We start from the raw sequence: 14,928 nt of genomic DNA on the forward strand, positions 1-14,928 counted from the left end.
GCAACAGTACAAAAGTTTTCTGTAAAACAATCTTTATTTCAGGAAATATCTCGATCGATGGACTTGTTTTCTCGAGCGCTCGAGATATTGATTATAACACACATATAAATATGTCTAGGTCTATGATTTTCATTTCAGTATCTAGTCCTAAACTGACGACCTGTGGTTCCCAGCCCAGTGGCATAGCTGCCGATGAGTCAGCAAATTTAATGTAAATTGGGCTTATTTGAATTTCCTAATGTCTCTGTTGATTTCAGCGACTACTTTTTCTATTTCGCCATCGAACTGTTTCACTTTTGCAACCATGCCCTCCAGGTGGCTCGGGTATTCATGCATGGTATTCGGGGGAAACGCTTGATAGTTTATCCACTGTAAAAACTCGCCAACTTCCGTATTGTCTTTAGCTTTCACGAACTCCAGTTTTCTGGCGGCATAATTGGCACTCTTATATTGTTCCTCCGTCCTTAAATTCATGCCCTGTGCCTCGTACGGGTCATTCACTAAGGCCTTTTCGTCTGCTTGGGTTTCCTGCAAAGGCAATGGTACGCTGATGATAAAAACTCCGATGGCAACGACTTTCACTAGTACTGTTAAATTCGGCAAATTCAACTGCATCACTTTACAGTTGAAGACGATATGATAGATGTGCTGGTTTAAGGAATTGTTATGTACAGAACTGAGAGGTATTGGTTGTTTCATCAAACATCGCGCGGATCGAGCTAAAATGCAGGCCAAAACTGCGGTACTTCGTCAAGTTTTGGTTTCATGAGACAAAGTCACAATCATAAGGACGCGATAAGATCGACCCATTTAAGTTGAAGTTTTTAGATGGGCCGTTGCTAAACTCTAGACAAAGTGTAATTACCATTTTTGATGACCGTATCTAGTAAACTTACGTGTCTGTTCAAGAAAAACTTGAGTATGTAATCAACGTTCCGACTGTCTTCGATTAGATGGACGCACACTTTTCTAATCTTAGGGTTGAGTTTTATTGCCTTTTCCTTCGACTTGGACCTTTTTGCCCCATCGTTAGCAACCCGAGGCTGTCCTGATATCGTGAAGGAGTCTTTCGAAGACTTTGTCCCCATCTTCAGCTTGACCTCACCGGCAGTGATTTAATACTGTGAATATAAAAGGCAATTGGAGAATCGGATTAGAATGGAAGACGGACGGGTCAAATGCACATTTCACTAAACGGTCATGTCATTATGCATTGTGCTTCGATCCAAGGTATAACGTATGCTGTAAAGTCACAGGAGCCGTACTGACGACTATTGAGAGGAGTCAGTGACACATAATGACAAGGACAATGTCTCTTTGGAATTATCTCTTTGTGTAGTATCACTGCAGTACTACCAAGCAAGAGCAACATACTCGATAGACCCTATTCCAAACTTTGCTGAACTTGCTAACCCTACCTTGGCTTGAGAGTAAATCGGACACACAATCAGGGAGCCTGTTACTTCTCGATCGTGTGACCTCAGTTCCAGACCCTGATCATCAGTATCTTCCAGGAAGATCCGGGATCGAAGATTTTCGAGGCATGTCCCTGTAAGATATTCAACTTTTGGGGCATGAACAACGCCCTCACACAATCATTCAATCGATAATACGCAGTTTTCATTCTTAGGGGAACATTTACCGATTGCCATTATTATGCGTAAGCCCATTCGCCTCAAAACATGACCTAGTTTTTGGAATACATGTCCTTTGGTGACTCTTGATCTCACGCATGTTGTTTTTGTGGCACCCCTACAATCGTGATCGACTCCAGGGCTGTCTTTGTTTCTCAGGAGCCAATGCACATGCAAGACGAAATGAGGAACTAACCAAATATTATCAAAGACTGTTAGCGTGCATGTGGCTAGCCAGAAACTTATTGTAAAGGACGTCCGGATGTCGTGTCTTCTTCTGTTGTTGCGACAAATATTGATATACCGGTTTAGAAGTAGAAAATGTTCCCCTGAAAAAGGGTTCGGCGCAATTGTTTTGCATACGAGGCCACGACCGTCAAGAGCTCAGAGTTTAAAGCACATAAAAGAATAATAGAATCACCTCTTTTGCCCAGACATTCTATCCTAGGAGATTTCATAGTATCTTGATGGTCTCTTATCGAAGACAACGTGTCCTGAACCGTTTCCTTACAGTATTTCGGAGACGATGTCACATCCAACATGGCCCTGGTATAAAGTAACAAGCAGTTTCGTCTTAAATATATTTATTGTTCAAGAAGGGATTTTGGCACAAAATATTCTACCACCTAGTGAGCCAACCTCCCACAACATGACCTGCAAGTGTCCATATAAACTGGACCAGCATTTAAGCAGGAAAGTGAGAAATGATAAAACAGCTGTGACTTCCAGAAACCAAATAATTGATTGAAGGACATACCATACTCTTCCTTCACCTCTTTAAAACCACAGAATCCATTCATCTTTATAAGCTCTAAAAGTTTATTAAGAGGGTAAGTTCGAACAGTTTTGCCTTCTTAAAGTGGTAGAGTACGCCCCTCAGAATATTCTGCCAAAACTGTTGAACTAAACACCTATGTGTATCTCTTCAGCAAGACACTTTCCTGTCCCAGGTAGGGGCAATTTAGAGGCGAAATGAGAGCATATGTCTTTTGTAGCAAACTAAAGGACGAAATTTCTTGGCAGGCTACATATTGTTTTAACAGCATATAGAAGTCATTTCGGCAGCCATTCATTTAGTTTGTAAACAGGAAGGAGTCAAAAGTTATCATAGTTAAATTGAAAAGTCATCATACTTACCGGTAGGTGTATTTCCACCCAATTAATTTCCACAAATGTATCCGAAGTTTTGTCTCACGGATAAAGTGAGTGGCATTTCATTCACTACATGAACCCCACTTTATGAATGACATCCTAAAACAACCTCAGACTCTACACATACCTATCAGCTTCTGTTGGATTTTGAAAGGTCCTGGGTCGCACAAAAATTGACTAATCTCAATGCTCTTTACTTAACAGGCAATTAAAGTGTGTCTATGGATTAGGAATTCAATACAGCAGTTGGGTGTTCCTGGACAACCTAAACACCACTTAATAGAATCTCATTAGAGAAAGCAACTGTGAATGTGCGTCTCCTTGTGTATACATTATGGCAGCAGATCTAACGAAAAGTAACAATCCAATGGACCACACTACAACTGTAGTGATAATCATGATACATATTCAACCTGGCTAATCAACACTCCCTCTAAACTGCAACAGGCCTGAGATGAGCCGACCACCTCAGGTAAGATACATGTACCTCAAGTACTTCACAACCTGACCAGCCTTGAAACATTAAGTGATTATTGCTGTGTGGCTAGATCGCGTTTAATAGTGCAAAACAAACATGCAGAGATACAAGTATTCACATTATTCATTAGGCCATTGAGGACATTTCACTTTACTGATTATTGTGGTTATTTCTGACTTCACAATTTTCCAACTCAAGGACTGAGACGTGGCTTTGACATGTCCATGTTTTGAGGAAGTGGTGATGAGCAGGGGAACACATTCAATGGCAACAGTTCCTGTAAACATGGCCTGGTTGTGGTGCAAGGTATCACCGTGGGCAGACTGGTCTTATTCAGATAACTGAGAATTATGACTAAGACTCCCTTCTTTGCCATTGAAGATATCTGCAAAGGGAGGGCATCCCGGCCCTGTTGGTATGCAAATGCACATGACTGACAAGCATATCATAATGGAAATGTTCGTGCGAATACACATGACAGGCAAATATATTGCCAACTTACAATGTACATGTACATGATTGTATGTTAATGATAATACAGAAATTACTTGATTATATCAACACTTGGTTCGAAAAAACAGAGCACAACAAGCAGTTTATCATGCACGTGAGTTTTAGAACATTTTCGAAAGGATTTCAAACGTAGCTGGGTTCACTTTACAAAACATTGATGTCCACCAATTATGGGTATCTTATTAGGCAGAGTTTAATAATGATAATATACCACTTACCTTCATACTACAAACAAATTAAACAGTCATAATGATAATACTGGCATCTAATTATTAATATGTGAACATACCAAATTATTATGCTTTGTACTTATACATAGTTGAGTTGACCTCGGGGAAAACATTCACACAAAGTATATGTAGTAACATAATTTCATTTTGAAATGATTGTATTTTAAAATATTTTGTGAACATGATTTGAATAAATAATTACATCTTCTATAGCATCAGGACTAAAAATTTCCTGCGAGCCTTGAAATTGCCACCTGTTCTAATTCTACATGCTATTCCTGAAAACTTATTTCTTTCCTATTGGGACACTATATTTGGTACCATATAATATTTTCAATCTGCCCTGCAAGCAACAGGCTTTGTCAAGAACAGCATCAGTATTTTCACAGAAAAGGCATAACAATGATAGCCAGCAAAAAGCAGCAAGGAAATAATTCCCACAAAAAATTGCATTAGCTGTGCAACTGTTATGAACAATTTGTATATTATCAATAACATGGGGATACCTATCTCCTTCTTTTCTCAAAGATTTCATTTTCTACATGATGAAAATTAAGACTAATATCTGTACAGCAATCTGAACTATCATATACACCACTACCATCTCCAACATTCTTGAATTTCTGAAATTGCCAGAAAAACTAGATTCGATTTATGACTAACACATCAAAATGTACAATACCTGATAACAGTAATGTCAGTATTGCAAGTGCTCGATTTACACTTTTCCAAAAAAGCCTGTTGCATCCTTGTCAATTGTTTACAAGTAGGCCACTGGGAATCAGGAACCAGCCTTTTAAGGGAAAGCAGTTGAGCAATTGAAACGGAGACTCATTGTTGGAGATGGCAGCATTACATTCTCAATAAACTGAAGCTTATCATATCCTCAACTAACAACAGGTAGGTACAGGTTTGGAAAAGTGCTCCTTCGTCCATTTTGTACAAGTTGGGATGAGCTTTCACTTGACCAGAACTTTCTGCTGGCAACACTGTCAAGAATACGGGGAGGGGGAACATTATATGAATTTTTCAAAAAGATTCCCAAGTCCTTGATTTAGGAGAAGCAAGTCAAGCCCCATGCAATCACAAAGAAGCTATTTTCCAAACTCTGCCCTGATAAGTCTTCGCCATTTCAAGAGTTTGTAGCACCATATACAGTGAATTATCTACAAAAAAAACAATTGAATAAAACAAATTTTAGTCATGATACATGTAGTTATTTTACAGTTGCAGTGCTCAACCATGTACATCGGTGCAACATACATGTAGATTAGATACAGTTCAGACCTTCATGTACAGCGTCTGAACACAACACAGTGACCAAGTTGCCTACATAACGTCACCCCATAAATCTTCTGATAGCGAACTGCCTACATGACATCTGAACAGGTTCAATTCATATTCCCAAGATAAACTTGTCGGAGCAAAAACCTTGTACTATGTTGAAATATGAGACTTGTCATTTTCGTAATTTCAAGTCCGAACCACACCACACAGTGACGAAGCATTGAAAAGATGTTTTCAGGACCACATATTCCCAGCCGAAGTGATGTGTAATGTCACGGACGCCTCCGAATGACATCAGATATGTCATCATGTTGATTGTGATGTCACGCAATTCCTGATTTGTCCCAAGCCAGAATTTAATGGTCCAGAAAATGTGATTTATGGCACTGTGGTTGGGCCTTTAACAAAAATGACAAATCCTGTATTAGAGCATGTAGGCAGCCCAGTACATAGATTACCAAAGGTTACACAAAAACAATTTGATCAGTAACTTTATATGATCAGATATATGAGCATGATTGTATGAACACGATTTGAAATGATATCTAAATAGACAGCAACCTAGTGTCAGCTATCTTGGACTGGACGTAAGAAAATATATTAGAACATCTACATGTATACAAGATATTACACAACACAACATATCTGACTGCAGAACAATTCTTATTCTTAAACGAGGACTATAGGCAAGAGCTAGGGGTCAAATTTACCTTTAATTATGAATATGCATTGATAGTGAACGATGATATAGCAATAAGAATGCTTCAGTAAAGAACAGCAAGATTATTCTTCAAGGCATTATCAGTTAAAAACAACTTACTTCTTCGTTGATTCTCAGTTTGCAGAGTTTTAGAAAATTAAAAAAATGGTACACACTCTGGCCATACCATAACAAACAAGTTTCTTCTTAGGAATAAAACCTACCCATGAATAAAGGAGTTGGCATGATATAGCATAAGATTCTTCTGTTATTTGAATGTCCATTCAAAATAAGTATTGCAATATGAAAGTGACTAACCCGTACTGTCTCAATAAGACAATTATTTTGTGGAATAATACCTACATGTAAGTAGACAAAGCAGTAAAGAATAGCTCTTGAGTAAATGATAAGCATGGTTAAGAGAGAGGCAAGAGGTCGTTCCTTCAGAAGCTGTATATTATGTATACATAGTATGTAAGGCAAATGTATGTTCAAATATCTGAACTGAACATGTCACATGGTGTTATGTTATTAGGCAGAAAAAACCTCTGAAGCTTACTATACAACACCACAGACAGAGTCAATAAGCCAAGATCGTGAGTAAATAAATTGCAAGAAGCAATTATATCGGGAGTAACCACTTCTTTGAATTGGAATTAGAACTGAAATAGGCCACTTTTTCCATATCAACACACTGGCATTAAAAGCAGGCTATAGATACAACAATGACTGCAAATTATCTGCAGCCTTGAAGTAAATATGTGTATGTATATATTATTAATATTTGTACAATACAAAATACACAAACTTGATTATTAGAACCTCTGACCACACTAATGATGATCTTAGCGGGAGGATTATAGTTAACAGTAGGCCCCCATATCCACAAATACATAAATTATCAATCCTCTGATATTGTGAGATGTTCCACTAAGACTTGCTTTCATGTCATACCATGTCATCTGTGTGGTGAGTTATGACAGTGTCGGGGTGGTACGGTGGCCGTTGAACTGTCTTGTAGCTGGGTACACTGCCAAGATGTGAGCCAGGCTGAAAAATAAAGATTGTAGAATTCATCAGTCACAGAGACCCCACATCAAATCGTGGCAAAATTGAAGGCCCATCATCTGAACAGTCGCACGAATTCGAGAGATTGAACAAAACTAACTAGTTTTTGAGGACCAAATTTCCTCAAGGTGTCAAATCGAAATACATTCAAAAGTATGTCAACAACTCAATGAAACTCAAAACGTTATTTGGTACCATCCCAAAACATCATCTTCTAGGGTTCAACACAGAGTGATTTCCCATCAGAAAGTTTTCAATAATTTACCAGTGGTTCAAAGGTCGGTCGATCAAGGCTGACCGCTGCCTCAAGTTCCTCTTCAAAGTTGTCATCATCGTTATCCTCAAGAAGGTTCAAGGTTGATGGAGCAGACGACTCCTTTAATCTGCTCAAAGGTCAAGGTCATATCAATACATAATAAACATCATAGCCAAACAGAAGTTTTCTGTAGAAAGTGACCGTAAAGTTCATATTTGTTCTCTTGACAATATTAGGTAAGGTAAAGTGGTACATTTGTAGCCCTGGTACAACTATTGCCTCTGAATTGTAATACGAAACAGCTGGAAACACATAAATAAAATGTGTACTCTTATCTATTATCTACAGTGTAGGGGCTATGATGATTGCATTAGGCTGTAATTGTACCACTTTACCTTACTTTGTGATAAAACGTAGGATGAAACTTGTGCCTCTGGCAGAAACCAATGCCCTGAGGGAGTGGTCTGCCCCAACTCAGGAGAAACAAGCCCAACTTGAAAGACAGCTCAAGAGTAAAACATGTTATCTACACTATAACCATGTCCAAAGTTGAATGTTTTCTACTACATAAGGATACACTTGCTTTGGGCTCTTTGTTTTACGTTTTCTTGAGAAGAATTTTCTCGCTAACGCCTGGTACTTCTTCCTCGACGCTGAAAGACAAAAAGTTCAAATTATCTAACTACAACAGTTTTGCCAGTTTATAGAAAAAGGACTCACTTCAAGTAGAAATTATTGAAGAGAAATAAGATGCCTTTGTGAAGAAAGGAATTTTGAGGGCACCAGGCAAAAGAGGAGGGCACTATGGCCCGTGCTCCATTGCCTCAGCGAAATTCTAGCCCCGTTCAGATTTGATGTTAAATCCTGAATGAACTCACAATTTCCCATCTGGCTCAACTGTTTCTTGAATTCTGCATTCTGATCATTCTCATTTTCCACCGTCTTAGTGAAGGGAAAGGCATGAACCGGATCCTGGGTCTTGTCCTCCCCGTACCCCTCATGGTGATCTTCATCAGAATCACTAGTCACCATTGGCTCAAAGGCAGTGGCATTCATTCGATCTGTAATAAAAATGAGTTGCTTATCAGCTTTGTGATTTTTACTCTATAAGTCAATATGTTTGATAGCAATTTTGGCCAAAGTCCTCATAATTCAAGCACCTGCTTTATATGAAAGGAGATGCTGCAAAAATAATCAAAACCATTACCCATCCCTGCTTCAAAATAATATCCTGAAATAACTTAAATGATGCAAAAAACTTTTCTCTATTACTCACCTCTTTCAAGTGTCTTCATGAAGTCTTCATTTTGTTGTAATATCTCGAGAAACTCTTCATTCTGCAGAGCTAAGGCCAACTTCTCGTCTTCTAACTGTTGAGCAAGTTCAGGGTCAAATTCCGCAGCAAGACTCGAGCGCCTTTGCTCATTCACCGCCATCTTCTGACGCAGCACTGTTTGACTAAGCTCAGCTCGGGCCTGATTCTAGCAGAATGAGGATTTTAAAAAAGAAATTTAATATTTGGAACGTCCACAGAACATACAACGCATGTGCTCTTGATCAAAATTGGGATACAATATTTTTCGAGGGCACCTGTTGCTTGAACACATCATTATGCGCACCAGAATGCATTCGAACCATTCGTAATACTTGCCATTGATCAAAAAGCATTTTCATGAAATTGTAACATATGTTCAATGCTTTATCACTGATGATTGATTTTAAAAGTATTATTGTGTTTCACCGTACTAAATAACGTTGTTTTATTACTACGTAGTTGGCATGTCACAGAAAAAAGTTTCATGTGCTATATGTACACTTGTATCTACCATGTATTATCATGAAATGTTCTCTTTAAAAATGTTTAGTTTCAATTCAGCAACTTGCTTCTGCTCTCGACCTTAATATAATCAGCCCTTTGGCATACTTTGATGACTTCCTCTTTTGTAATTTTGAAGTTGTCCCCTTGAGCAGTTCCTTCAGAAAATTTTAAGAAAAAGTGCGTCTAAGATTTCATAAATCCATACAAAAAGACTAATTATCTATCAGAATGCCATTCAAAGATTTACTACATATAATCAACAACAACTCTGGAGCTTCTGAGATTAAATTTGCTGTTGACATTCCCATTGTGTCACAGTTTTCAAGGATTGCCAAAATGGCAACAAACCAGGTTGGCATGAGAAGCATGAATACTGCTGCAGTACCACTAATAACAAATGAAGTTTTGTGTTATAGGAATAGTACTAGTCATTGACCCAAATCCCAACACACTAATTGAACAGCACCACTGACATTGTACTGTAAATCACTACATGGTGTGATATCCAGAGTACACTGTATGACAGAGAAAAAACTGACGGAAGCAGCACCTTACAATAACTTGATACTTTCATCAAGTGTTCACTTCCGGCTTTTTTAAAGACTTCCAATAGACCTGTTGGTTGCAATATCATAGTTTTAATCGGTCACTTTCAGGCAATGAAATGGATGGTTTTAATTTTTTTCCTGGCACAGGGTAAATTCAAATAATTTTCAAGCCCAGCACACAGCTACACCCTAAAAAGATTTCGCAAATGAATGCACAACAAACAAGTCAAATAAATGCAGAAATCTACATGTGTACATGTAGAGCTATTCTTAAGCCTGTGCCTACTTTGAGTGATGGGTCACATATTGTTTAAGTCTGGATAAAAAAAGTAACTCACCAATATAAAACTTCCACTGGAACGTTCTGGCCGATTGCGACTTAAATCGCAAGGCGTCGCCCGTGAAGATGCAAAGGACTGTGTTCGCTTCGGCCTGTTCAAGTTCTGGTTCGGACTTGTACGCTGGGCAATGGTTGATGTGACAGGTGTGCTTGATCGTCTACTCAACATCACAGGGTGATGAGTGGCGTGTTCCATGGAGCTGTCTTCGTGCAAAAAACTTGACATGCTACTCTTACTAGACATTTTTGGCACTGGTTCCAAGCGTAGAAAGTCATCGGGCAGAGTTCCCAGGAGTGGTGGATTCCATTTTCTGTAAGGTCGTCTGTTGGATGGCATCGACTTTCCAGCAGAGTGAGATTTGGTACTTCGAGATTGTTTATGAGATGCACTTTTTGGAGGATGAGGAGGTAGTGGTGGAGTCGCTGGCCTCTTTGGTATTGTTTCTTCATTCATGTTATTGTTATGAGAAGAAGCCAAAGAAAAGTTGAAGGTCGCAAGATCAGACGACAGCAGATCAACCTGATCCATTTTCCTACTACTCTGAGCAGGTGCTGGTGGTGGGATTGGTGGTGGAGGGGCACGAGTCGTTGGTGGGCTCAGCGATGGCATGAACACTTCAAAATCATTATTATTGAGTCCAGTGTGTCGTGGTGAGGTGTCAGTTGGGCTCAGGAGCAACAGATCAGACATTACATTTTTCTTTCTGGCGGGGAGGGCAGGTTTTGGCGAGTTCTCCTCCATGCCTTTTGTGGCTTGTTCATAAGATGGTGGGAGGTCATCATCATCAATGCTGCCACTTCTCTTTATTGATCCATGCTTACTATCTTGGAGCTGTAAAAAAACAAAAGGACACCAAATCAGTTTTGAAACTTACACTCAATATACATGAAGACACTTTTTCAGTGTCAAAATGTGGATATTTTGTCTTGGCAAACCTCCTACATCTGCAGTTTTTAAATTAGGATTCTAGGTTTTCTAAGAGAGAGAAGATGGTGCTCTTGGAAAAGTTGGAAACGTAAAGGTTATTACTGCTATAAAACTCATTTACAATGGCAACATAATTTAACCTACTAATTGACTAATTGAGACTTTACTGGCATCTGGTATGATTTCATTGAACATCTACTCACCAGTTTGTGTGTTTGCCCTCCGAGACCCAATGCCAATCCCATCTCTTCATCACCCATGCTCATGCTCAACAACTGATCAATCGTGGCATCAACAGCACCATTGTTCGCTCTCAGAACAGCCTCAATAATCTCCTCATCCATTCCAGGAAACATACTCTTAAAATCTCCCATTGCTTGATTAAAGTCCAACGTTTTATTTGGATCTGTTGTGTTGGAGGATGATGTGGATATTGGGCTACGTTCAGACCTTGACAGACCCCCACCCTTATTGTCCGGGTTAGTCACTGAATCAGGCGCATATGCCATGATTGCCAAAAGCGTAAACTTCAATATCAAATGTTAAAGTCAAGACCACATGGTCAGTCCTTCACACTCTCCTTTCTTTTTAAAGACCTGAAATATGAAGAGATACAGCTGCATTCAGAAACAGGATGAGGCACAAGGTTTGTGTCCACAGATTCACAGGCACAAGCACAGAATGACAGCAGAGCAGGCCCCATCGCCACACGATCGAGCTGCATGAACAAACAGGCCAACGATGACCAGGGTAAACTTCCGCTAACTTGCATTCATTGGGGATAGCGACCAGTATGACGGATGGACTGCGCTGAATGCATGAGGCTGCTTAGCATACTTAGTGCATTTCGCATGTTGTTGATTTTGAATGAAAGTTGAAACCAGCACTGGCAGCAGTGACAGTCACTCACATAGACTGAGAGTGAGAGAGTGAGAGACAATCCGAGTCACTGAGTCAGTCTGAGTGAGCTGGACAACAAACGTCATGCTTTTGCCATTTACATTTGAATTGTGCTGACAGTTTAGCGTCTCTTCGTCATCTTCCGGATGTCAGCAAGCCATATGGGGCATCAGATCAGCCTCTAATCTCGGAGAACCACTCCTCTTTCAGCAAAGCAAAATGATGGAAATTGTCAAAAATTAGAAAGCGTGTCGTGTTAGTCAACGCATGTAACTATGAGATGCAAACTGAATTTCTCAAAGTTTTATTTAAAGGAGTTATATCAATGAGAATCAATTTGAATGACAAGAAAATAATTATTTTAAAAGTATATAGTTTTATGTAACGTTCATACATGACTTTTATTGAGAAATAGCTAGTTATTGCAACTTTCTATAACCAAATTAACCACACCACCTACCGGAATTGATCATGTGACCAGAAATTCTGTTCAAAATGGCAGACATGGCAGAACATGAAAATGACATTCAGCCAACTGACTTTTCAAAAGTATTGGTCGATATACCCCTCATTACGGACTGTGTTTTCAGAAAACTTCCCATGAGGACGCTGAATACTTGTGCTAGGTTAGCAAAATCGGTTAAAACTTGTGATGAGCTGGAAAACAGTCAACATGATGATTGCGAAAGAGAAACACAAACAGCAGATACTTATACATAACATTGTACTCACCCGTTCTGGAAACTCATGAATGATCAATTTGAACCCAGCCAACTGTCTTTACACAAAAGTTGCCTACTTCACACTTAGCTGCAGTGTCGAGTTTGCTGGTTCAACAAGCATGCTTTGCTGGGGCTAGACCCTGTACCCACAAATGACATCACACTGTAACCAACTCAACTGATTTGATATATTGGGGATAGCTGTTATTCAGAAGCTGTTATCATTTTAGGGTTTGCAAATTATGGCATGAGGCAGTTCAGAAGATGAAGCGGCGAAGACAGGAAAGTTTATGGCTCCTTTTCACACTGCCGTCCGATACTGACTTCACTGAAGCTTCCTCAGTTCAAGTTTCTGAACAAATTGATGACAGATTAAAAGTGAGTGACAGAAATTGAGAGTGTGTGCAGGGTCATTAAATATGTCATTTTACATAGAATTCATGTGTCACACTCTGATTACCATGGCATTGGCAATGCTTTAAACTATATCAGCCATTCTTTTCAAGACAAAAATTTAGGCCTAAAGTGCACACCACTCATTGATGACTTGGATGAATAAAGAAGACATACCTTAAGGCATTGCATCAAAATGTAAATTCCAACTTTGAAGTTATAATCATGCATTTGAACATATGCAACTCAATGTTTGATGTGTTGACATAACTGTTCTTTTATATACAGGTAATGTCAAGTCAACCTAGCACAGCCCTCCTTTTCCTTTCAACATCTGCACTTGAGCACCCAATCCCCATTCCAAGAGATATATCCTCAACAAATACTCGTCCAAGAGCATGCAAGCAAGAAAAAGTTGAGATACCAGCCTACCTGAGGAGAGCTTTACCCGACACATGTACTCTAATTGGAATGACAACTGATGGAATTATAGGTAATTCCTATTTTGAATATAGTTTGGGCTATTGTCATAGGCACAGGTGCTGTGTTGGATTGAAGGTGAAAATTAAAGAACTTAAAAATTGATAGTTGGTTGGACATAAACTGTAATTTCAATTACATGTAGTTAAGTTCCTGAGCTCATTCTGGGCTTGAAGAATACAAATCTGTGTAAGTTGATTCTGTATTTTGTTAATTTCAGGTACTGTGACTGATAACTGTCATCCAGTTGAGCTGGAAAACTGTGATGCAGGATCTCTTCTCCTTCTTCCAAAAATAAATGGACTTGGTGTGCATACATTTACTTTAACTGAAGATGCTTTCAGTATGTCAAATCCGTCTCGGGAAGATTTGGAGCGAATTTCCGGGATTCCTGATCATCAGGATATAAAAGTGCTATTCTTATTCTTTGGTGTGGACTCTTCTGTTGCCTTTACATCTGCTGAAGACACAATGGTCAAGGCCTTCGTTTATGAATATAAAGATATTGTTGTAGCTGGTGGATATGTGGACAATCTGATATACATGAATGCCAACAAGACAAAGATCACAGAGTAAGTTTGATTTCTATCATCATGTTGGCTTATAGAGTTATCATCAGCGGTTTTTAGCTGTCATATTGATTCATGTACAATATTGAACAAGTAATGTTATTAAAGAAGATAGTCCAGTTTTGGTTCCTAAAGAACCCCTTATTTTGTACCTAGTCAATCTCCCAGTTCAACATGCAGGCACTGACGAAGTAAATAACCATTTCACTACCTTGTTGAAAATATTCAGCCATTACCTTGTGTACTTACATGTATCACTCAAATCCTAATTTGTTCCAGAAATGATGTTGCTGTTGGCATAGCTCTTTACGGAGATCGGATCAAGATGGCATCAACAATTCTGGACCAGTCTGTCAAATCCACCAAAAAGGCGGAAGAATGCATAAAAAAATTGAAGGACACAAACATACCAGTTGACTCGTCACATCATTCATTCGGTTTCCAGTTTGCTTGTGTTGGGCGGGGTTACCACCAGTATCATAAAAACAATGTGGAAGCAGACATTTTTAGAAAATTCTTTCCAAATATTCCTCTGTTGGGATTCTTTGGAGGTGGTGAAATTGGCCTGAATTATTTACCCGACTATTCTGGATCTGAAACGTCCAAGAAGGAAATAGATCCCTTCCTGAGAATGAACCACTCCTACACGACTATAATGTGTCTTCTTTCAGTTCCTAAGAATAAAGTTTCACTCTGACAGTGTTAGTACATGTATTTATGGTGGTCTTTAATCGAATTCAGGGGAGCCACACAGCCCCCAAAGTTCAGTGATAGATTTGGGTTCCTCCTATTCAAGATCATAACATGTAAGGTTAGATTTTGTATCAACTATTCTTAAATAATTAAATAGCCCATCAAATCAACTTTTTAGTTTTGTGGTGTTTTTGTCCAAAATCATCAAGCTTCAATGA

At 39.0% G+C, this 14,928-nt stretch overlaps 3 protein-coding genes across 5 annotated transcripts; 1 reads left to right on the forward strand and 2 right to left on the reverse strand.

Moving 5' to 3' along the window:
* Positions 1 to 37: 37 nt before the first annotated feature.
* Positions 38 to 1,665, reverse strand: LOC135483575 (uncharacterized). Of its 2 annotated transcripts, none has more exons than XM_064764547.1 (3): positions 1,424 to 1,665; positions 897 to 1,121; positions 38 to 528 (listed from the first exon to the last, which is right to left on the reverse strand). In XM_064764547.1, the coding sequence occupies exons 2-3, from the start codon at positions 1,086 to 1,088 to the stop codon at positions 223 to 225; spliced, it is 498 nt and encodes a 165-aa protein (XP_064620617.1). In that variant the 5' UTR covers positions 1,089 to 1,121; positions 1,424 to 1,665; the 3' UTR covers positions 38 to 222. The 2 variants fall into 2 exon arrangements, with proteins under 2 accessions (XP_064620617.1, XP_064620616.1); XM_064764546.1 differs by having other exon boundaries at positions 1,419 to 1,665.
* A 543-nt stretch (positions 1,666 to 2,208) lies between these two features.
* LOC135503160 (CUE domain-containing protein 1-like) lies at positions 2,209 to 12,103 on the reverse strand. The gene is made up of 8 exons (XM_064796557.1): positions 11,955 to 12,103; positions 11,157 to 11,549; positions 10,024 to 10,857; positions 8,595 to 8,799; positions 8,197 to 8,379; positions 7,896 to 7,971; positions 7,328 to 7,445; positions 2,209 to 7,044 (listed from the first exon to the last, which is right to left on the reverse strand). The coding sequence occupies exons 2-8, from the start codon at positions 11,460 to 11,462 to the stop codon at positions 6,943 to 6,945; spliced, it is 1,824 nt and encodes a 607-aa protein (XP_064652627.1). The 5' UTR covers positions 11,463 to 11,549; positions 11,955 to 12,103; the 3' UTR covers positions 2,209 to 6,942.
* Positions 11,595 to 14,913, forward strand: LOC135503168 (F-box only protein 22-like). 2 transcript variants are annotated; one of them, XM_064796579.1, is made up of 5 exons: positions 11,595 to 11,703; positions 12,806 to 12,953; positions 13,257 to 13,461; positions 13,669 to 14,020; positions 14,297 to 14,913. In XM_064796579.1, the coding sequence occupies exons 2-5, from the start codon at positions 12,840 to 12,842 to the stop codon at positions 14,712 to 14,714; spliced, it is 1,089 nt and encodes a 362-aa protein (XP_064652649.1). In that variant the 5' UTR covers positions 11,595 to 11,703; positions 12,806 to 12,839; the 3' UTR covers positions 14,715 to 14,913. The 2 variants fall into 2 exon arrangements, with proteins under 2 accessions (XP_064652649.1, XP_064652638.1); XM_064796568.1 differs by lacking the exon at positions 11,595 to 11,703 and adding an exon at positions 12,302 to 12,479.
* Positions 14,914 to 14,928: the final 15 nt, after the last annotated feature.

Source organism: Lineus longissimus, chromosome 2, assembly GCF_910592395.1.
Source record: "Lineus longissimus chromosome 2, tnLinLong1.2, whole genome shotgun sequence".
Lineage (NCBI taxonomy): Eukaryota > Metazoa > Nemertea > Pilidiophora > Heteronemertea > Lineidae > Lineus > Lineus longissimus.